Raw genomic sequence first — 22,882 nt, 5'->3', positions numbered from 1 at the left:
AAATTTCAAGGTGCTTGAAATATTCCTCAGATTTTTGTCTACATTAGCATGATAGTATAAAGCAGCTGCTGCAGATTTTCACATCCATGCCACGTCCAAATGTGCACTATTGGATTGAGATCTGATGACTTTGGAGGCTATTTGAGTTACAGTGAACTCATTGTAATGCACAAGAAACCAATTTGAGATGATTTGAGCGTTGCAATATGGTATGTTATCCTGCTGGATTTAGCCATCAAAAGATGAACACTTTGTGGCCATAAAGGGACAGAAATGGTCAGCAACAATTCTAAGGTAGACTGTTGTGTTTAAGCAATATTCATTTGGTACTCAGGGGTAAAATATAAACCCAAAAAAATATTCCCCACCATTACACCACAATCAGCAGCCTGAATTGCTGATATATGTCAGGCTGGATCCTTGCTTTCAAGATGTTTGTGCCAAATTCTGACCCTACTGTCTGAATGTTGAAGCAGAAATCCATTCGACTTACCAGACCTGGCAAAGTTGTCCATCTTCTATTGTGAAATTTCCATCAAGGGTTAACATGTTGTGCATTAAGATGAGTTTTTCTGCATGGCTTGGTTGTAACAAGTAGTCATGTACTTCAGTTTTTGTTGCTTTCCTTATAGCTCAAAGCAGTCTGGCCATTCTCCTCTGACATCAGCCGGGCTGTTTACTGGGTAGTTCGCCTTTTTTTGGACCATTCCCTGCAAACTCTAGAGACGGTTGTGTGTGAAAATACCACTAGATAAGCAGTTTCCAAAATATGCAGACCTGTGTATTTGGAACCAACAACTTTGCCTTGTTGAAAGCAATTTAAATGCTGAGCATGTTGGCGTGCCCACAGTAAAGTTAAAGCATTCATCTTTATTTTTCATTAGATCGTTTTCAAGCTAAATATTTGTAGAAATATATTGGGTTGGCAAACCACAACCACATAGTGATTTCACCATTAGAGAATGCATCTCTGCAGACAGATGGAGAAAACCTGTAACCAGCAGATCATGAAATCTTAAACTGCCAATAGGATGCTGAAATCCAGAATGTAAAATCTGATACCATTACCAGCTCTCTTGTTTTACACAAGTGCGTCATTCTCAGTTGGAGCACATTTTGGGTTTTGAGGATGTTTTGGTTAAACGCTTCTCATTTGTGCAGTTGCCAAATCACAGTGCTTGGAGCCTTTAAAAGCACGATACTGAGTCATTCGAAGATCTGAGAGATTCATCCCTTAGCATCAATTTTGCATTTAGGATTAATGAGAAATCCAAAGATATATTTAGGTTCACAAGGAGTTAAAGGCTGCTTTACATCAAAAACTAGCAAAGTGATGTCAGCGCTTTGGGCATGATGTTTTTTGGTTGGTACAACATAAAATTAGAACTGTTTTCCACACAAGTTGAAACATCAGAGAGGCTTTTGATTCAAAGCAAAGCAAAGCAAAGCGATTATAAGGGTCATTCGGGCAGGGGGAAATAAAAGCTTGAATATTTTTCACCGAAAAGATGAATGATTAAAAATGGCTTTATTAGGGCAATGGATAAAAAGCTTACAGAGTTCTCTTTGTCTGAACATCAATGTAAAGGTCACCATCAAAGAAAAGGTTTAGCAGTTGATACATTGCCATGTTCATTCTAAATCAAGTGAAAGAGTTGGCTCTCTTGCAACACAAGGGTCTATTTTGATCCAGTTCATTAAAGAAACGCTCCCTGAATCTTTAGTGTATTGAGATTTCTTTCTTTTCTTTTTTTTGTTGAAAATCATTGAATAGAAGATAACTCTTTACCCTGATGAGAAGAAGGAATGCAGAGCAGTACTTAAGCTGAAGAGCTTTGTGAAGCCATGATGTCTTGAGGAGAGACAAGGACAAAAAAACATTTGTCCACTGTCAAGGAAACTTGACAGTTAAAGTACTAGTTCTGCTATTAACTCTGATGAGACAAGAAAACAGACAAGAAAAAAGGCCAAAACCATTTTTAACTGTGGAAAGTAAGTGTGTAACTCAGGAGTGTAGCTGAACAACTCCTGTTTTTAACATTTTTCAGATCACTGGTTTGGTTTAATGGCTTGCAAATGTACTCTTTTGATTCTCCCAATATTTTCAACAAAAACATTAGCAAACAGGAATGTTAGGAAATGAATAAGCAGTGAAAAAAAAGCTTTACCAATGAAGCCAAATGTTTCAAATTAATCTGCAGCAGATGATGTGCAGAAGAACATGTGCAAAGATATCTTATACAGCAGCGATTCTGAATTGGAGTTATTTTTGCTGAGGTCAAGAGGTGCCCAAAATATTGTGGAAAAGTTCAGCAAACTCTAAACAATGTATCTAAATATATGTGTGTTTGAGATTGTGTTGAGTCGAGTCACTTTCAAAACTAGTTGGAGACCACAAAAAACAACATGGATACAAAAGGAAAAATGCAGAGTTTCTTGAATGAGCACTTCAACTCATCTTGCGGGGCTGTGTGTGTGAAAAAATGAGAGAAATACGTGAAGTGATTCATCTCAATCTATTGAAGATTTCCCGCATGCAAAAACACAAGTGAAAAGCTTTCATTTGAAATGAATAGCCATTCATATGAGTGCACATCTCCAGAACCTGAAATAACCTGGATGAAAAAAAAAGCCATGACGAATTACATCCCTAAGTATAGCACAGAACACTGCAAGAGCAGCACTGTGGGAGAAGAGGAAGGTATCCGGAGAAGCAGGAAAGCAGGACAGTGCTGCGTTAAGTAAATTGGTTACAGAGCACAATGAGATCTCCTCTAACCAGTGTTGGGAGGAAGAAACTTTATCCACATCTGCTGAAGTCTCAGCTGGCCCGGCAGAGGCTCGGCTTTAACTGGATTAACAAGAAAAGCCAAGCTCAATAACTAATAGGCCTCTTCTTCTTCTCGCTTTACTCTCTTCCCCTCTATCCCCTTCCCTCTCCTTCTCTTTCTGTCTTGCCGTCTTCCTCTTCCTTTAAACCAAAGCAGAGAAAGATAATGCAGAACACTTTTATGCCTTCTACTGAATTAAACATGCCAGGAACAGCTTGTACTGGGTGCTAAAGCAGAAGCAAAGAGAGATGGAATATGAAAAAGGAGAATATATACAATTCCGCCCCTGCACAAGGGTCTCTGGAGGACTGCTGAACATTTCTTTACAATTAAAAAGATCTGTCGCAGATAGACTGCGCTGAAGAAAGCTAAACAGGACAGGCTTTTTTCACTAATTGGCCGGGTTGAAAAGGACTGTCAGTTGTTGTTGGGTGGAAGCTGCCAATCGCCAAGTGGAGAGGTGGCATAGTACTCAGAAAGACTCCTTAGAGACTTCCTACACACCTCAAGCTTTCATTGTCAGAGCTGTAAATTCCATCTTGCCAATCTCTTATTCCTTTCACACACATTGCCATCTTTGTGCTGCAGCCAACCAATTGGGCTCCACAACCAACAAATCTGCCCATCTCTAACTCCAGGCTTGATGGTGAATAAATGACAGTGTTTCAAATGTTTCTGGTCTCAGGTGGTTTACAAAAAAAACCTGGAGATGTCTTCTCATCCTCTCTGCAGGAGCTGAGGTTTCAGTTGCTGTTCTGTCTCATCTTTTCTGACTCTCAGTTTCTCTGATCTGAGAAGAAAAAGTCCTCCTTTCTCTCTCCTCACTCCAGGCCTATTTGGCATTCCCCAGGCGGAGCATTGAGCTACCACCCTCATTCTCGATCCTCCCCTCCCTTCGTTCCAGTCTCTTTCCCTCCGACAGACCCAAGTGACCTGTTACAGTGTGCTTTGCTTAGCTTGTGTGCCGCACACACAGCAGCAAGGACGAGACTTTACAGGGGTTGCATTCAGGACCACAACCTCCCAGAGCACACACCATGTGAGTCAGGGTGGCAAACAAAAGCTCAGAAGAGGACATTTGTAACAAGTATGGCCCCATTTCCAACTCACTGGAAAGGCCAAGAGTAGTCCGATTCACTTAATATAAAAAAGTCATATTAGCATATTTTTAAATCATATACAGTAAATCTGAAAACAGAATTTCGATGTGTGATTTTTTTTCTTCTTCTTGTTAAGTTTCTATAAGCAGATGTTCTTGAGGGACGCTACAAAACTTTTTGCATCCTGTATAAAATTTTGATGTGTATCTGGATGATGGAAAAGCACCTAGTATTGGAAGGTGCGAAATCAAACAGAATGCATTATTAGAACTGACATTTTTGGAGGTTGTCTGACTTGAACTGCGATTGCAAATCTTCCAGGTGAAAATGCAATGGTCTTTTCTCATTTCTTCATTTTGTTCCTGTTCGCCTGCCTTTTTTCCCCCTGCCTGTGTATTGTGCAGGTTCCAGAAATGAATCTTAAGAAGTGAGAAGGCTTACAGGAGAAGATGCCAGATAAGATGCACGGGTGTATCTTTTGTGAAAGTCTTTTTAACTGTGATGTATAAAAACAGGTGCAACATGGAGCTGGAAAACACAAACCATGTTTCTTTTGTTTTTGTAAGTTGTCTTATTTAACTGATATAAACCTTTAAAATGAAGCTAGTTTGTCCAGTTTCAATATATACCAAATGCCTCAACTCGTCTCTCCTCTGGTCTCTTCCTTGTCTTCTTTGCTTGCATCTAAGGTGGCTAAGGTATGAAGAGAGGAGTTGAGGAAAGTAATTAAGCATGGTACCTAAGGATGTAATCTTGCCTCTTCCTGCAAGCTTAGGTTTGGTTAATAAGTCTGCACAAAAAGTGATTACTGTATAATTAAATGTCTTTCTAATGCACAATGTCCCTTGATCAGTAACAGTTTACAAAAGTGTCATTTTAGTCACATTTTCCTCACTTCTTTGCATGCACATGCAGTTAGAATCAAAACTGTTAGAATATGTTTAAATAAAAGGTCTAAATCCAGAGGTCTGTGGATTGAAAGCCATTATCCAGATACAAATCCCACATTAATGCCAGGTTTAAATGGGGCATTGTGCTGCATGGCAAGCAAAAGTATTACATGCTGTGTAAGCAGATGTAACAATTTGCAAAAGTATGAACTTAAAGGACACTGTTGTAACACATAGAGCGTACTGCTCCTTAAAATCGCAAAACCTGTGGGTCCTGTGGCCCGTCTGTTAAAGAGGCTAAATATCCAGAGCAGGTGCACTGCACTACATTGTGCTGTGAAATGTGCTGAGTTCTAAGAAAACCCTAAAAGAGTTGTGAGAGTCTGATATTTATAGTCTAATAAGACAGCTCTGCTTAATTAATTACCAGTTTTTCCACAGGGAATTATCTCAGAAAGATTTTCTTTTATTGAAAATGGGTTGTGCAAAAACAAAAGTTATGAATGATGATGAGTTTTCTCACTAAGGGTGCATCCATGGTACAAGACTCCGGGACTAATTAGGCGCAAAGTTGTGATCACAGTCAACTGTTTAAAATTATGGCGCTGTGAGAACCCCTAAGAGAAAAGATGCGTCGAGGCATGCATTGGCCAAATTGAGGGTAAATATGCTGGAGGGGGATGAAAGCGAGTGCCTCCAAAAAAAGTTTCATTTTCAGGGTGAAAATCATTAACACATTATACAGTAAAAAAGGAGGAGGAGGGGCTTATTTTCACTTGGAAAATACAGAAATGCATTAAAAAAATATCTCTAAGTACTGAATAAGATACATTAGACGATACAGTGTATCTGAAGCATGACAATCAGAAAATGACTTTTTCATATTTTGGAGTTCCAGAGTTTAAAAGTAAGGACCTTGGAGCATGCATGCACCCGACGGAGTAGAAAATACACTTAAATACTTAAACCCAAACTTCTCTCCAGGGATACAATAAACAAGTCCTACTACATGTAGTACATGTGACAACCAAAAGAACACCATGGCTGCTTCTGAGATTAATTGGCAACTTGTCAAAACACACTGTGAGGCTTCATGAAATGTCTGCACTGAAATGCTTTGTAACATAGCAGATAGGACTGTCTCAATTACAGAACAACAGATTGCACAGCGCATAATGTTCAACAACAATCAACAACAAGGGACCTGCTCAGGACTTGGGTGGGAGTAGAGCTGATACAGTCTTCTTAAAAACACACGCACACACACACACACCAAAAAAAATCAATAAGGTTTTGACTTTTAAATATCTCTGCTTTCATTTCACAAACAAGTCCATGTTCAGATCTACAACCCACAGATATTCCATGTTGGGCAATAATGTCTTCGTTATTCATGACAAAATACTCTTACAAAGCACTTAGACATAAAAAATAATCATAATGAAATACGATAGATTTACAATGTAAATTTGAAAAATAACTTTCTATAAACGGTCCCCGCTCTAAATGTACTGACTGCTCCGTGATTAACTATAATCACATTCCTTAAAGATTCCCTTTTTTCATAAATATTTCTAAAATACTCTATAGTGTAAATGACTGTTAATACCAAACTGTTTTTCATTTCTGGATTTACTGACTGTACTCTCAGCTGCAAAACAAACACCACCCGAATCAAACACAGCACATCTATAGTAATCCAGTGCGTGTTTGTGATGTAGCATAGGGAGCTTGAAAAGCAGAAGATGTGCTCAGTTCAGCTGCTGAAGCATCTAGGCACCACTCCTCTATTACGCTTTAACTGTGTCCTTGTTGGCTGTCGTTGCATCTCAAAAGACGTCTGTCTGAGCTGTAAGATTTCCCTGCCCAGATCTTCCAATTGTGCCATCGCAAGCAGTTTGGCATAATAAAGACAAGTGATTCAAGACTTAATTAAAAAAAACACACACATACACACAAAAGACCATTTGGATGTCTAACAATAAAAATATGAGCAGGAAAAACCTTTGAATCAATAAGGCAAAAATGTTCCAACAATATATGAGCTCAGTGTCAGTTTCCAATTCTTGTTATGTCTTAACAAATGTGTTGGAAAAAATCCATTCTACCAACAGTTCAGAGAAGTACCTTAATAAAACAAAGTCAAACAAAAATCATGAAAATATGTAACCTTTTCCAATGCATATTTGCACGTTCAAGAAATTCCCCGGCACTATTATCTTCCGGAAAAGTGAAACGTCTGCGCCCCGTCAACAGATGGGTCACTTATTTTAACCAGACATGTACCACTACCTGTACTTCTGCAGTGGACAAGAAACAAAGGCTTGAGAGTTTAGGATTTAATTTTGAATGTTTTCACATCCTCTCTTGAAATATATCTTGGACTGTGTCTTTCTGTCCAATCAGAGCTCCGAACACGGAATAATCCGCTACATGGCTTAAGAACATTCGGCGGGACATGGAAAATGAATACATGAAATACAGCAGCCCCCAACAAAGCCGGTGAATATTTTGCCTTATTGAATGCGACCCAGATAGGAATATAAATACAAGTTATCCCCTTCTCCCTGCACACAGTCATTGCGGCAGTCTAAGCCGCCCATTATGTAAATAAAGAAAGCCCAGAATGAGAGGGAGAGATGTAATGTGTGTGGGACAGAGTGAAAGGACAATATACAAATAGCTTAGAATTCATGTGGAACAGAACGAGATGGCGTGGATAGAAAAGGGGGGAAATAAAGATGGCGATAACACGGAGAAAACTAAACTGGAAAGGGAAAAAGTTGAGTCGGAAACAAATAATCTTTTTTAAATTCATTAAATGAGTCATTACCGATCCAATGTGGAACTGTGTGAAACCCCCGAGTGTGTCGGTGCATCTTTTCCTTAGCGAGATCAACACCATTACACAACAGTAACAACAACTAGAACAACAACAACAACAATAACAACAACTGTGCTATCGTGAAACGGCGCCCAATATATAGATGATGCACATCATTAACACCACAGCCAGCCACACATTAGCACATACTGTTAAGTCTGTTATGTTACTCAGTTTGGTGGCTCTCGCTTCAGCGGCACCCATCAGGAAACCATGTGGTGTCGCGGGGTGCAGCGGGAACCCGGAGTCACAGTAAGCCCAAACAAAGTCGTCTCTGGGATTAACAGAAACAAGTTTGGCCTTTTCAAGTTTCGAAATGCCTCGAGTGAAGTCAGAAGAGCTGGCATCTCCATCGCGTCAGCAAGATCCACAGAAGCCTTTCGGACAGTTTAACACAGAGTTCAACGTGATGACGATTTTTATTTTCTTTTGAAGCAGAAAGGCGAGTTTTGGATAGTGGTGATTTTTTCTTAAGTGATTATGGTGCTTCAGATTTTGCTGATTACATTTTCTGGTAAGGTATAAAATACAAACAGTTTAGTCACTCAGCACATAATCACACAGCAAAGCTGAAGAAACAAGAACGTAGCAATAAGCAGCATTGTGTTACTGTAGCTTTTTTTGCTCTTGGCAGTATTTTTTTATTCCCGTGACACTGAATCCAATCTTCTCCATGGCACAGTTAAACACAGTCACATATTCAGCCACAGTGCACTATTTCCACTGCAAGTCTTCCTTTATCAGCCTAACAACAACCTTTTATTATTTTTCGCTAAATCCACCTTTTATCAAAGTATACGGTCACTGTCAGGCTGAGAGGATATAACTGATGGCAGATCTTTAATCAGGTTGAATGATAAGCAGGCAGGTGTCTAGCTAATGGAGGTGATGCTGATTTGTTTAGAGGTGAAAGGGGCTGGCTCGGATGCACCACTTCCTCCACTACATCTCCTTTCCTTATCTTCAGCCTTTGCCGTTTCCATCCGTCCCCTTCTTCCTCAGACGTAAATGGCAGTCCGGGAAATAACAGAGCCGTCTCTCTGAGACTCCATGTCGTCGTCCAGGTACACATCCATTTCTTCGCCAGCGTGGCCTCGGTGGACGTGATAGGCTGGAGGCAGAATGTTTCCGCCTCCGCCCGCTCCTCCAAATCTGTCGTATCGCTCCTCTTCTTCCTCCATGCTGTCATCGAGGTCAAACTTCCTCCTCTCAGCTTCATCCATCTCACTGCTAAGAAGGATGTCATGGGCAGTAGGAGCGTTGCCGGTTGAGGCGTGGTGGAGATGATGATGGTGGTAGTCGTTGGCCTTTTCTGTTAGAGTTCCCGTGGCATCGCAGCCCTCCCGATACGTGTAGATGGGCCCGTTGTTGTTTGTGCCAGTCCCATTCTTGCTGCTGTTGTTACCGGAGTTGCTGAAGAGCAGACGGGCTTTGTTGCCATAGTCTCCGCCATTGCTTCCACCGCTGCCTGTTGCAATGGAGTCCCCACTGCTGGGGTACCCGCGCCTCTGCTGCCGGCGGCTGCGGGTCAGGAGGACGGCAATGAGCGCAACAACCAATAGCAGAGCCAGAAGGGAGCCGATCACTGCGCCTGCCACTACACCGGCACTGGATGGATCCTCCAAGGCTTCTGCAGAGGGGATGAAGGGGTTGGAAGGAGGGATGGAAAAATGGGTGGAGGAAAAGAAAAATGAAGGAAATGACGGCTGTTTTGGAGGAGGTATTGACAGTTCTTCTCTTATTGTGAGTGTGCTGTAGTGATAGGAGTAGTGTCTTCTTCTACGTGTGTTACAATCCTCTTACAAGTGTGTGGTAATGTTCTTCTCAGTGTAATCCCTTGGTGAGGGTGCAGTCAGTCATTGCTGGGATCAGGCTGAATGGCACTCATTCATTCTCTCCCAGAGGCTTGTTGTGCTGCATTTTTCAGACATTTTGCTCTATATGCATTTCAGTCCAGCTGCTGGCACTTCAGTTTTTGCTGCCCTTCCCCCCTTTGCCAGCTGGGGCAAAGCCTTTACTACTGAGATGATCCTTGGTTCTATACTTCATGTTGGTGTGAGCCAGGTTTGCCTCTCCACACGTTTCAGTTGAAGATTGAAACAAAAATGAGAGAAGGATTTAGAAAAAAAGCGGTTTATTTCGAGTATTGTGCCGACTTTGCCGCAGGTTAGAGGTTTAGAGCCAGCAGAGTCACACAGACAGACACACAGAGACAGATACACAGGACAGACAGGCAGAGGAGTTACTTGGAAAGGGTTAAATAAGAGCACAGTCATTACTGTTAAGTGCCACAATGCTTAATCCCTTCTATATTTACCCTCTCTTTCTTTCCTACTCTCAATTAAAACCCCTCCTTATTCCTTTCCTTCCTGCTTATCATCCCATCCTCTGCTTGAACCGCGTCCTTCGTCTGCCTCCCTTATTGGTCAGCTAGTCAAACCACAGGGAGAGCGATCGCCCGCTGTCAACCCAGGACCAAATCCAGATCTCACTGATCAGCAGCACACGAAGGTAAAAGGTTCACACTGTGGAGCAAGACTCCTACCAGGACATGTTTAAAAGGATTCTATGTAGGAGTATGACAGAGAGAAAAATGGGTAGGATTTGTACGGAAAGATTCACGCTGGGCTAAAAAGTGGAGAGAGAGAAAGTCTCAAACCAGGAAAGGAGAAGTGTTGAGTATTAGTGCAAAACTGCACAAGGCCAGCTAATATGATTCTCTTTTCTTTTATAATTTCTTGTCTGCGAATCACATTCAGATATTTCTTTGGGGTGCAGCAAGGGCAGCGAAACGTGGAACAGCAGGGGAATCTGAGCCCCTTCCTGTTTTATGCAAATAACAGCAATGTACTGCCAGCACTCCTGCCAAACACAGCAGTGAATGCCAATCAAACAATCTGAGGTTGGCTGAAATGATCATTGTGTGGGGTTACATGCCAGGGCAGCACCACTGAGGCAGTGACGTTCTTTTTTCTTTCAGTGAAATCACATTGGACATCAAATAATGATGTGTATGGAGCTAGTGAGCAGGAGTTCTGCTAACAAAACCAGTGGGGGGGTGTCACTATAAGTGAGCCTGGATAGAGAGCCTGTGATTCATACAAATTGTTCATTCTGATGGTGTAGGAGAAAAAAGAGTGGAGATAAAAGCAGAGAGGAATTGAGCAAGAGGAGAGAAAAAGGACTAGGAAGAGTGTTTGGGAGAGAGACAGAGAAGAGCAGACAAGAGGGGAAGGGAGATAAAAGGAGAGGTCTCAGTTTGATTTCAAACACACTTGCTCTGGTCTCACATGGGGATGCATTAGGGTTATGCCAGGGTGAGACAGACGGGTTGGGCGAATGAGGCGGGGCTCTAGGGACAGGATATGATGTCTAAATTAGGGGACAGTGTCTGGTAATATCCAATTGAAGTGACAGAAGGCATTAAGGATGATGAATCCAACTTTCCCTGTCCTAGTTTCCTCTCTCTTTGCAAACTTACAGATTGGCATGGAAACACAACATGTGGGCCAAAGTGTTATTTATATTTATTGTGCCATTTATATTTTAAGCATTAGTGGCATTTATCAAGTGCCTGAGTGAGAGACAGCTGAATAATGGCCTTTTGTGGAAGGTCTTTGGTGGCTGCCGTCCTTCTGTTAATCAAGTGCTTAAAAATCTATTATTCTGTATAGGCTATAAAGAACAATGCTCCTACAAAGGCCCATTAGAGCTGGCATGTTCATTTTTCATTAAGTCTGAGGTCACATGCAGGAGCAGCGTGATTATCTTTCCAATTTTCTCTCGAAGTCCATAGCTAAGGGGTGGTGGCTGATATTTAAATAGCAATGATCTCGCGGATGGGAACTTTGTTGCTTGTTTGACAGCCGGATGCCAGTCGTCTTGTTCTTTTTTGCCCTTTTCAGACAGGATATGTAAAACTGCTGGCTTCATCAATCTGTTAAAGCGGTGACATTCTGTCATTCGGACATAAATCATGTTAATGTTTTGCACTTCATTCAGCACTTGTACTCGCTATTAAGCGTTGTCAGCAGCGACTCTGGTAAAGTGTAGCCACACTTTTGAATGTTTAATTCTCTTGAAAGCTGTCACTTCAGCCTGTGCATGTGTGCGCTGAAGAGATGAGTTGCCCTGATCCTTGTATGCAAGACAGAGATCGCTCTTCTTGATTTGGAACTGGGAAAATGCATCACAATGCACGTGACCATGCCTTAATTTTATTTGGTGAGATAATGTGCTATTATTTGCTTGTTGTGCTTGTTAGTGGCATTCTCCAGTAAAATAAGCAATTCCCTAGTCACAGTGTTTGTTCAGACGTGTGTAAATGTAGAGAGCGATATGTAAATTTTACTATGTGGGGCTGCTTTTACAGAAAACGAACAACTCATTAAGACATGAAGCCAACACACATAATTTTGCTGTCAGATTAATGAAAAGGACTAAATGTCTGAAAGGTCATTTTGAGTAGGGGAACAGGTTCAACTTAATGAACACACTTAAAACCAGCTGTCGGTGAACCACGGGGAATTTTTGGCAGGGAAAGCCAAGCAACATTTCTTTTTTTAGAGGTTAATATATAATTATATATTATACATTTTACAATTTTTTATATATTCTTTTGTAAATTTCTCTGTGGCTTTCTCAAATGCACATTGTAAAACAAAAGCATAAACTTATGCTCACTGCACGAGTGTTTTACCAAAAAAAAATCATAGCATTAAATCAAAGCAATGAAAAAACAGGGTTTGTTTGACTTAAAAATGGGATGGACTGTGTTAAAAAACCTTGTAGGAGATGATTAATCTTCAGACAGAACCAAAGGGCGGCCCACAGACCTGTATGAAAATCACCATGCAGGTTTTTAAACTCCCATTTTCAAGCTGTGAGTTTGTCATTTTGGCCTTTGCCGTCTTGGTTGTTGTCACATGATGAGCAAGCAGTGGATCACTCACTGACTAACCAAGGAAATGATCATCAGATAAGATAAGATAAGTGTTTGGGATGACAAAGTAATAAGGAATGTGTTTAGTGATAGAGGAAGTGAAGTGGGAAGCACAGAGATCCCTTTAGACATATTTTGGACCTCTGGTTGCAGCTGCGGTGAATCTGACTTCATGTTAGCTTAGTTAGACATGAAGATCCCTACCACACATGAGTCCTGAAATTACTATGAGGTGGAGAGGAAACGACCAGATGATTAATGTGACTGGATCTCGACACAATACTGTACGTTTTTCTTCAAAAAGTCAAGTTTTGATTCCTCGATGGACAAGTTTTATACATGGACTTTTTAACTTACTATCAGATTTAACTTTTTGTTGCTATAACATAGCACATTTATGCTGGACAGAGCATGGTAAATTGGTAGAAGTGACAGGTGAATCACTAGGATAAGTACATTTGATTTCATAAAGACACCAGGATAGTGAATGGCTTATAAAAATGGTAGAAGTGTATTTATCTTTAATGTTCATTTATCAGATTTAGTGTTTCTCCAGGCACTGTCTGAAATCATTTTGCATGATCTGAAACACTAATGGATCCCATCAGCTCTGACAAAAAACGTGCCAGATGTATGATCAACATGACTGTCAAATTCTTGTCAACTGCCTTATGAGATGCTTTAGTAAACACTTCTCTGCAAGCATATTTCCTCCCAAAAAAGTGGAAAATAGCAAAGACCGTTAGCTAGAAAATAGGCCATGCTTGTCATCCTTATTTCTCATCAACAGAGGCAGCCTGCCTGCATTAAGAAGCACAGTGATAAATGTCATAGAGAGAGGCAGGGGGGCTTATATCAGTCTCTGTATTAGTGTCATGTACATGGAGGAGATTAAGGAAGGGGGAGAGTAAAGGAAAGAGAGAGAGAAAACCATGAAAACTACCCATTGCTACTCAGTTACACTCACTGCAGTAGGGATAATCTAAATGAGAAGATTTAGGATGTGAGGAGGCAAGGTGGAAAGAGTTAGAAGGGCTGAGCGAGAGAGACAAACAGAGGGAGGGGGGGGAAATGGTGTAAGGCGTATGAAAGTAGTAGAAACTTAATAACCTTTCATGAATCTCCTTCACCACACCTCTCCTTCCTTTCTCCTTGTTTTGATTCTCAGAACTGAAGGCTCCACTCATACAGCACGAGCCAGAGGCCATCACTGTTGAAGCTCCACAGCAAGGAGTGATTCTAATTAAAAGCAGCTTTTGGTCAAGGACATGTAAAAGCGCATCCATGAATATACCCCAAAAACCCTAACAGCCTCCCAAAAAAGGCAAAACAAAAATGAGCAAAACCATTGTCAGTGACAGAGCATCTGTCTGACATTTAGTTTTTTCCACTAAGTGATTCCTGCTGAATTGTGGGAAATGTTGATGCAAGTTGATGAAGAATTTGAAGAAATTCACATATGACTAAATTCAGATTACAAAAAGTCAAATGGGTACCCAGATTAGGACCACATACAGAAGTACCAGCTTTTTATTTTTCTGAATTCTTTAAACAATCAAACAGAGTTCCTCTGCTCTCATAGAGTTGCTCACACTTTCTGATGATCTTTTAATCATGTGCATTTGATTAGCAGCACTTGGTTGCTATCAGGAATCAGTAAGGGTGTATTTAGTTTTTGCAGAGATCTACGGTGGCCCTGAGAGGCCAAACGGACTGCAACTTAAGAAAACACCAGCAATAAGAAAAACACTCCAAAAGCACACAAAACATAACGGAAATAGGAAAAACAAAAACGGAAATAGGAAAAAACAGATTTCCAAAAGCACAAGGGAAGTGTTTCTGGGGAGACAATAACCCGGCGGACCGGTTGCAGGAACCAAAATATGCTAGGTAAGTGTGTTTTAATCTCATGATTCATATAATACTGATGACGGTTTTTCTGGCTAATAGTCAGGCTAACACACTTACCTCTCATCTTTTCTTTCCTCACAAAACCGATAGATCCTCCACTTCTTTCAAGTGTCTCCCAGCGCAATTCTTAGCATATTTTGGTTCCTGCAACTGGTCCGTTGGTGCTTTTGGAAATCTGTTTTTTCCTGTTTCTGTTTTCCTTCTTCCTATTTCCATTTTCGTTTTTCCTGTTTCCGTTGTGTTTTGTGTGCTTTTGCAGCATTTTTCTTATTGCTGGTGTTTTCTTAAGTTGCAGTCCGTTTTGGCCTTTCAGGGCCACCGTAGAGATCCTTTGAAAAACTAAATCTTTTACATGACTGCAGTAATTATTTTATCTGTAGACCAGTATATGTCTAGAAAATGTAACTCCTACCCAAGTGATATAAACTTTAGATGGTTGAGAAGGTCCAAAAATGCAAGTAATTGCAATGTTAAGGGAAAGTTCACCAGCTCTCCGGAGCTCAGCTGGAGCATTTTCTGCAAGACTGCTTCCAAGTTTATCAGAGATAATGCAGAATATATAAAGTGCCTGCTGAATAAATAAGGCGATCTTTAACCTTTGTTAAACAAATCTTGGCAAAAAAAATGTAAATGACTTCAAACAACCCAATAAACTGTAGTTAGTGGTTTATAAGGTTACGCTGAAGGCCTGCATAAAACATGGAAACATCACTCTGCTACTAAGTGAAAAGTGGTAAGTGTTCTACACTTTTATAGGGCCTCTTAGCCTTAGCTTAGTACTGCAAAACACTTTTCAGTGTCTTTCTCTCTGACCCATTCACACACCATCACGCCCATTAACCGTCGGCTTTCCCGGAGCAATTTGAATGCAGTCAGATAAGATGAAGGATCTACCAAATGACCATCTTTAGCAACAAAAAGGCCTCTGTGTTTACCCACGATATCCTCTTTTTAAAAACATTTTTTAAACTTTTACTTGAATAGCTGAATGTTAAAAAAGGCAGTATCAACGTAGAAGATGGAAGGTGGAAGAAACTGTCCACTCAGAGGAAAATGTTCAAGAATGCAGAGAACTCCACGCTGGGTCCAAAACCTCAGAGCCCTCTTCCTGTGGGGCAACAGTGCTAATCACTGAGTGGGTATCGCCAGTCTGGTTGTCACTTTATTTTTCCAAATTAAAACACGTCCCAAAGGCAAACATCAGGAAGCTCCACTTTATAATAAGTTAATGAAAACCTTCTTGTGCTTTAAACACACTTAACCTTTGGTTTATTTTTATTCCCAGAAGAAATTGTAAACACGAGTTTTAGTCAGTTTCTAAACCAAGTCACCGATAAATTATTTTAATTGAAACTAGGTGACCTTCAAACCGTGTTTTGTTGTGCTTTATGAAATTAGTCATGAACAAACAACCCGCGGTTTACTTGTGATTTACTCATGTATAAGCAGTCTGGGAGGCACAAGCTCACAATCATGGCAGAAGTGAGCGGAGGTGGAAGAGGTGAGGGAGACGCTAAATGTTATCATGCTTGGATAATGAGGCCCAGAGGCAGCACGGACTGGAAATCACAGACGTACTGTAGGAAGAGATTTTTAATGTAACCTTTACCACTGACGCAGCAAGCTGAAGGTAAACACTGCTGACTAGGACAAAGGGAAACTTTTAAAGATTGCTCCTGGGATTTGATTGTAAAATTTGGGCAAGTCGACTGGTTAAAATTAAGCATGATTAAAGAGACACACAAGGGTCTGCATGAAGGACTTTTATCAACAATGGCATCTAGCTGACTCTCATCAGCAGTTACTCATGGATGGCAACGCAAACCAACTGAGTTCTTATGAATACGATTACGGCAAACTATACATAGGTGTTTATGTAGCACATACGCAAACCTGATTTACGAGGTTTTTACACTTTAATTGGAAGGCTTGTATAAGTTTACACAGGTAAAACATAGCCAAGTATTTTTTATCTCTCTTATTGTCTGCTTTATACAAACAATCATATAAACATGCACATATAGTGCCCATAAACACACACTACAGCACAATATATATATATATATAGCAACAGTCATTTCGAAAACGCTTTATAGTGTAAGGTAAAGATCCCAAAATGAAAGAGAGAACACCAACAATCAGACGACCCTTTATGAGACCACCAGCGTATCCAGGCTCAAGGAGGGGCAGCCATCTGTTGTGACTGGTTCGGGGTGAGGGGAGAGAGGGGAGAAAAGAGGAGTACAGAGAGATCAAGGGCAAAACACAAACTGTGGGAGAGAGGTGAGGGAGAAAGGATTGCTCCCTAAGCAGCCTGAGCCTACAGAAGCATACCTAAGGGATAGTTCAGGGTCACCTGATCCAGCCCTAACTATAAGCTTTATCACAAGGGAAAGTGCAGAGGGTGTCCGTCTCCTGAATCCAAATCGAGAGTTGGTTTCACACGACAGGAGACTGATAGCTGAAAGCTCTGCTTCCCATTGTACTTCTGGAAATTAGGAACCACAAATAAGCCTACAGTCTAAGAGAAGCAACCTATCTGGATACTATAACACTATGAGGTCTTTTTGATATTATAGTGTCTGATCATTCAGGACTCTACACGAGGAGAAGAATTTTAAATTCAATTACTGAATTATTAGTATTTTACAGGGAGCCAATAGCCAAGAGAAGATAATATAATGAAATATAATTTCGCTTTGCTGTCTAGTCATCTCAGCTAATGCTCAGAAGTGAGAGTGCTATAAAAAAATCCCCTAAATTTCAAACTATTCTCTTTAATATTATCTGATTTGTATGGAGCACAAATTGTGTCAGGAATAAATTAGAGTTTAACCTGGGTCCACGAAGAGTAGTTTGTGCACTAGAATTAATAACACATTCAGAAAATAATAAGTGGTTCCCTGAAGTTAGTAATTGTAGCGTGTAATAATTAACTGAACATTAAATTCAAACACTTTAAACTGCGTTTAAGTGTCTTTGCAGGCCACACATTATTATTTATTAACTAAAACTCTTAGGGTTTCTCCTTAAGTTACTGGAGTCATCACAACAACCTCCAACTTAATTAGTACTGTTACAGTGACTGCGTAATAATCTCAAAGCGTACTTTTACTTTTGCAGACAAAGCTAAAAGGTACACAAGTTTAATGTTACACAATTCTTTATAGTTTAAAAGGACAATCCTTTAGTGTCTCACTGGGAAATACATGACATTAAGAAAGTACACAGCAAAATCTCCAGTGTTAAATTAACACTGGAGAGTGTCTATATGGGTCCACACCTCTGAGTGTTAAATTAACACTTTTGACAGTGTTATATGTTTAAAAGTAACCTAGTCAGTTTTGAAGATTAACAATGGCTAACACTGAGCAGTGCTGATTTTCTAACACTGGAAAATAACTCAAAATGTTAGAAATATTTAGTTTGTGCGCCAATCATTGAAGTTTAATGAAAAACATCCAGGTTGTCTTTTATCGTCCACCCACTGTACACAAACACACCGATACATCCAAACACCATCAGTCACACACATACACATATGTATACTCTGTCAGCGATTAATGCTCTTCATTTCTGTCCCAATCACTCATACATAGAGACAGTAGCACACACATACACATTCACAAATGCACAACCCCCACCAGCAGCTATTAGCAATGAGATACTAAAAGCCTTCAGTGTGTTTCTGTGTCATATCTTGAACTCAGCTGCAGTGGTTGCACACCACACTACACCACACACGCACACACAGACTTTGCTTAATTACCATTGATGACACAGACTTGCACAGATGCAGACGCACATAACGACACAGAGCTACACTATCTATTCAATTACCCTCATATTATTCCCGAGCTTCACGCATACACACACAGACAGGTCCTGTACGCACACATGCCTGTGTGCGCACATATTTCTTTTGCCCTGCAACCAAAGTCTTACACAAATCCAACTACCGGTGTTTCCATGACGATCTCAATCATTTTCTCATGCAACCCCTTGATGCTGTAGTGAGGGAGGAAATTTCCTTCCTAAATCATCTTCGATTCTGTCTCTTCATCATGGATTCTAGCTGGTGCTTTTCATCTCTGCCTCTCTCTCTCCCCTCACTTTTCATCAGCGAGGAAATAATCAGAGATTGGGCAAAGACAAGAAAAAAAAAAACAACTTGTAAACTACAAAAAAAGAGACATAGGAAGGGGTCGGCGAGGGGAGAGGAGAGGCAGTGCTTTTTTAAAGTATGTGGTTTTTGGCTTTTTTCTTGGCCCATTGAGCCTCACTGTGCTCTCTCTCCTCAGACTCTCAGGATTTCAAATGGATGCTTTCTGACACAGAGCAAACAGATAGCATGAAAACGAAAAAGCACAAACAGATGGGAGGGAGAGAGTGGAAAAGGCAGGGACGGGGGGTGTAGGTAGCGGGTGTCGATAAACGACCACTTGGACAGATAATAGATAGAAGGATGGGTATAAGTGGAAATAAATGGGCGAAGTTAATTATTTCTTTCACCTTGAAAATTGTATTGCATTTCTTTTTCTACAGAACCACATTTAAACTTGCATGCATGAACACACACACATCAGTGCAACCCATTCCTACACAAAGACACGCACACGCATTCAGTCTAATTACATTTTTCCCCATTCTGCGGCCCCCTGCAGGGGTTATGAACTTCACGAGGTTTCCCAAGTACCTCCCCACTTTCCTGTTCGAGCTCAATGCTTATTTAGCATCCAGCTGCTGCGCACACAGTCTCTCGTACAAACACTCAATAACTGGCTCACTTACACACGAAAGCACACACATTTCCCCCACTCCTGGCTCCATTCACCTTAATAACCACCCTTAGCCTGAAGTTGAAGTGCACAAAAATTACACCCTGTACACACCCGTTTGGTGAAAGCGTGTGTTCCTGCGAAACACACAAGCATGTATGAACACAACAAAAGCGCCTCAACTTTTTACAAACGCTAACATTTGCGCACATACACACACACCAAGCTCTGACACAACACCACAGGAATGTAAAGCCTCCGAGGGGATAAACTCCAGCCAGCAATTTTACTGAGCACAGATTAACTGTACAGTTGTAAAATGCAGTCATAAAAACACATTGTAAGGGAACAGCATGGAGGTAACAGGACTGGATATTGATTTCGAGTACATGTACATCCACTAACACCATTTGGGTGAGTTGAACACCTGTGGTGCATGTTGCAGTGCCAAAAACTGAGGCCATTAGCAGTTTTAGCTGTGCATCGAAAAAGGCTCTAACATGTTATTTCACTACAACTGGACCCGGACAACACGCAGCACAGTGAAGCATCCTTAACGAATCTGAAGAACTTCAGTCTCTAAAAATGAAGGTCAGTTCAAGCTTTTCAACAGTGTCAATTCAGTTTGAAACATCCATGGGTTAAATCTGCTTAAGAACTGGGTTCTTAACCAAAACGTTCATTCAATCTTTCTAGTGTACTTGTAATATAATATACAAGGCCGTGCTGCACAATGAAAGCTCAACATTCAACTGGTTACTTTCAACTGGTTTTCATTTGCCAAGCTTGATGTTCAGACTGCACTTCATGTGGATTCATCAGGAAATAATATACATTTATAATATGCATTTTACATCTGGTTTAGGTGTCATCTGACAAAAAGGCCGGGATAACCCACTGAGATCCCCCCCTCCCCACACACACATCCTAAGATGTAATGGAAATGTCTTCTCAGGCAGCACATCTTAACATTTTCTACCTTCTCTTGCATGACTATACAGGGTTGTGTGACATCCTCAAGCAGTAGATAATTAGGTATGCCTTAGAAATATGTGTCTCCTGTATGATGAGTGCTTTGACCTTAGAGGTGTCAAGAGCCTCCGGATCACTGCATGCCTTGTAAGATGTCATGTTCACTGTAACTGTCTCTACAATTAGCCTTTAAATCTTATTATAGGTAAAAGACTGCAGTGAAATCGTGTGTGCATTGTAAGTCTGATTTAATCAAACCCAGATTGCTGCTTGCAAAATGAGCACTTACTACCCACTGGGCCAGCAGGGTGGTCTGTGATTACAGAGACAACCCTGTAATATAAAGACAGGCAGTTTGATTCTTGAGTTCTGCCTAAGGACGTGATCGCACCTCCGGTTTGTTTGTTTGCTTTGTTTCATTTTTTTATACTGTTCATTTATTTTCTTGCTCCCTGATTACAAGAAAACCACAGCTTGTAAATAAAAGTCACAACACTCTCAACAAGCTCATTTACCGGACACTTCTCGGTAGTTCACATGCTGTCATGTTAGAGAATTGCTGGGAAAGAAAGGAAAGATTTCACTGCCTCTACCATTTGTGTTTATAGCCCTCACTGAGAGGACACATGAAGCAACAACTGAGTATTGGTCAGGGCTGCAGCTTCCCAGGGGTTCAATTTGTTAACACTCAGCTTTACAGAGATGAGAAACTGCTTGCTACTAGGTATCAAAATAAATGTACTACAACCCTGGAATTTTGGGTGAAGTGCTGCAGTTGGAACATACTTTTAACAAACTGAACCACATGGTCTTGCAGCATGGCAGTGAGTCTTATTTTCAGTGGTTTTTTGTTGGAGCTTTAATGACACTGTTTTCACTTATATGCCAAAAGCATACAAAAAGCGGTTTTAGTTAAATGCTCCACCCATGTGTGGTGTGAATGCATTTATTTGTCAAGAATCACATCACCTCTCCGACTATGAAAATTCTGCATATTATGTAAATGAAAGACAGCTATGAGTGGGATGTTTTAGTTCTTTTTTTTTATTGATTATGGAGTCCGCCTAAAACTTTGGACACGAAGAGATGATAAAAAAATGTCTTTGTCTGCCAGCCGTGTCCACATGAAGAAGCGTTTAATGCAAATCTGCGGTGATCCATCATCCAAGTGTGGTGCTTACTCACTGCTTGTGTGCGTAAGTCTTTTTCAGTTACATGCATACAGTACGTACACACTCGCTCTCCACACACTCGTACCCAGAGCTGTCAACATGAGTGGGTTCAGTAGTTTAATGAACATTATTGATGGCGAGGCTACAGCACTGCTGGCATAATTAGTGTGATGTCTCACACCTACATGTCTGTAGCTTCATTAATTCATCGCACAGCCTGGCTAATAGACACGGACACATGCACAAAGACGCACACACATGTGAGCACCGGCAGTCTCATGTGTCATAATCCAAAACCCCGGTAAGTCCTCTTACCTCTACACCCTGCCTGTGTTGCATTATGTATTGAACTTGCACTGCTGCCACTCTGTGCGTATGCCATTTGGATACAGTATCCGTGTGTGCGTGTGCGCCAGCGTTGTGCACTGTCACATATATTTTTAGCCTCATTCTGCTTGGCTGAATGCAGGGAGCTGATTGCATCCAGACCTTGGCTGCTGATACTGATCAACAAAACCAGCTGAGTGAAAAACAGCCATCAGCCTCCCTCTTCCCTCTCTCTCTCTCTCAATCCCTCTCACCCACTCGCACTCAATTCATCTCCCTCTCCAAGTCACCCACCACTCCTCCACTGCTCCCTCCCTCTTAAATGGGGCGATTTGTGGTTGGATGACTCATTTCTAAGCAAATCTGGACCACGGAAGAGAGGAGAGTGAAAGACAAGGGTGAGTGAGGGAGGAGGCGGGGGGGGGGGGGGGGGGGGGGGTTTAAAGGGGCCCAAGAGAGCAGAGAGAAATAGCAAAGGTGAACGAGGGGAAAGGAAACCAGTGTGTGCTTGCATACTTTTGCTCAGTTCAGATAGATCCAGCTCTCCCTGTCCACCTCTGTCCATGAATATGATCAGGGGCACTAAACTTAAATGTACACACCAAGACAGCAATATTATCCTGCACTGCAGACCTGATTAACGACTATGGTATATCTCGTTGTGAGAGCAGACATCAAGATATATTCATGGATGTTCAATGCTTTAAGAAATACAATTGTTAAAATGTCACAGCGCCCAAGGTACAACTCTACTATGGCTGCCATTTTTGTGGCTATTATTTTGCTACAATTGATCATGAATACAATCAGACAGGTAGCAAGCTATGCAGGAGGATGAAGAATCAATTTTTGATGCTGAGTACTAAGTTCTGGCCTGATGACCATTGTCCGTATGCAGCACTTACTGAGCTTTTTCAATCCTCTCCTGCCCTCTTCATTTTCTCTGGTCAGTTTTCCCTTCATTTCCTCTTTCCTGCCTTCATTTACCTGCCTAGAGGTCTATATGCAAATCTTCTAACCTTACACCCCTCCTTCTCTCGCTCCCTGTTAACCTCCCACACCTTCTCCCTCTCTC

The 22,882-nt window shown here is 41.1% G+C and overlaps 1 protein-coding gene across 3 annotated transcripts in view; it reads right to left on the bottom strand.

Annotated features, from left to right (window-relative positions):
- Positions 1-22,882, bottom strand: part of pvrl2l (PVR cell adhesion molecule related 2 like) — a 341,306-nt gene that overhangs the window by 141,446 nt on the left and 176,978 nt on the right. The window contains exon 7 of one of the 3 annotated variants that reach the window (XM_086279060.1): positions 5,216-9,335. The exons of the other annotated variants lie outside the window; for them this stretch is intronic. Coding sequence (XP_086135186.1) covers positions 8,704-9,335 — 632 coding nt within the window. The 3' untranslated portion in view covers positions 5,216-8,703. Of the gene's footprint in view, positions 1-5,215; positions 9,336-22,882 lie in introns of those variants that run through there. 3 annotated transcript variants of the gene reach the window in all.

Source organism: Aulonocara sp. 'chitande type north' Nkhata Bay, linkage group LG22, assembly GCF_057382095.1.
Source record: "Aulonocara sp. 'chitande type north' Nkhata Bay isolate Kocher_YH1m ecotype deep benthic linkage group LG22, A_spYH_male_GT1.1, whole genome shotgun sequence".
NCBI lineage: Eukaryota > Metazoa > Chordata > Actinopteri > Cichliformes > Cichlidae > Aulonocara > Aulonocara sp. 'chitande type north' Nkhata Bay.
The sequence above is the reverse complement of the archived record's forward strand: the minus strand, read 5'-3'. Positions and strand labels throughout refer to the sequence as shown.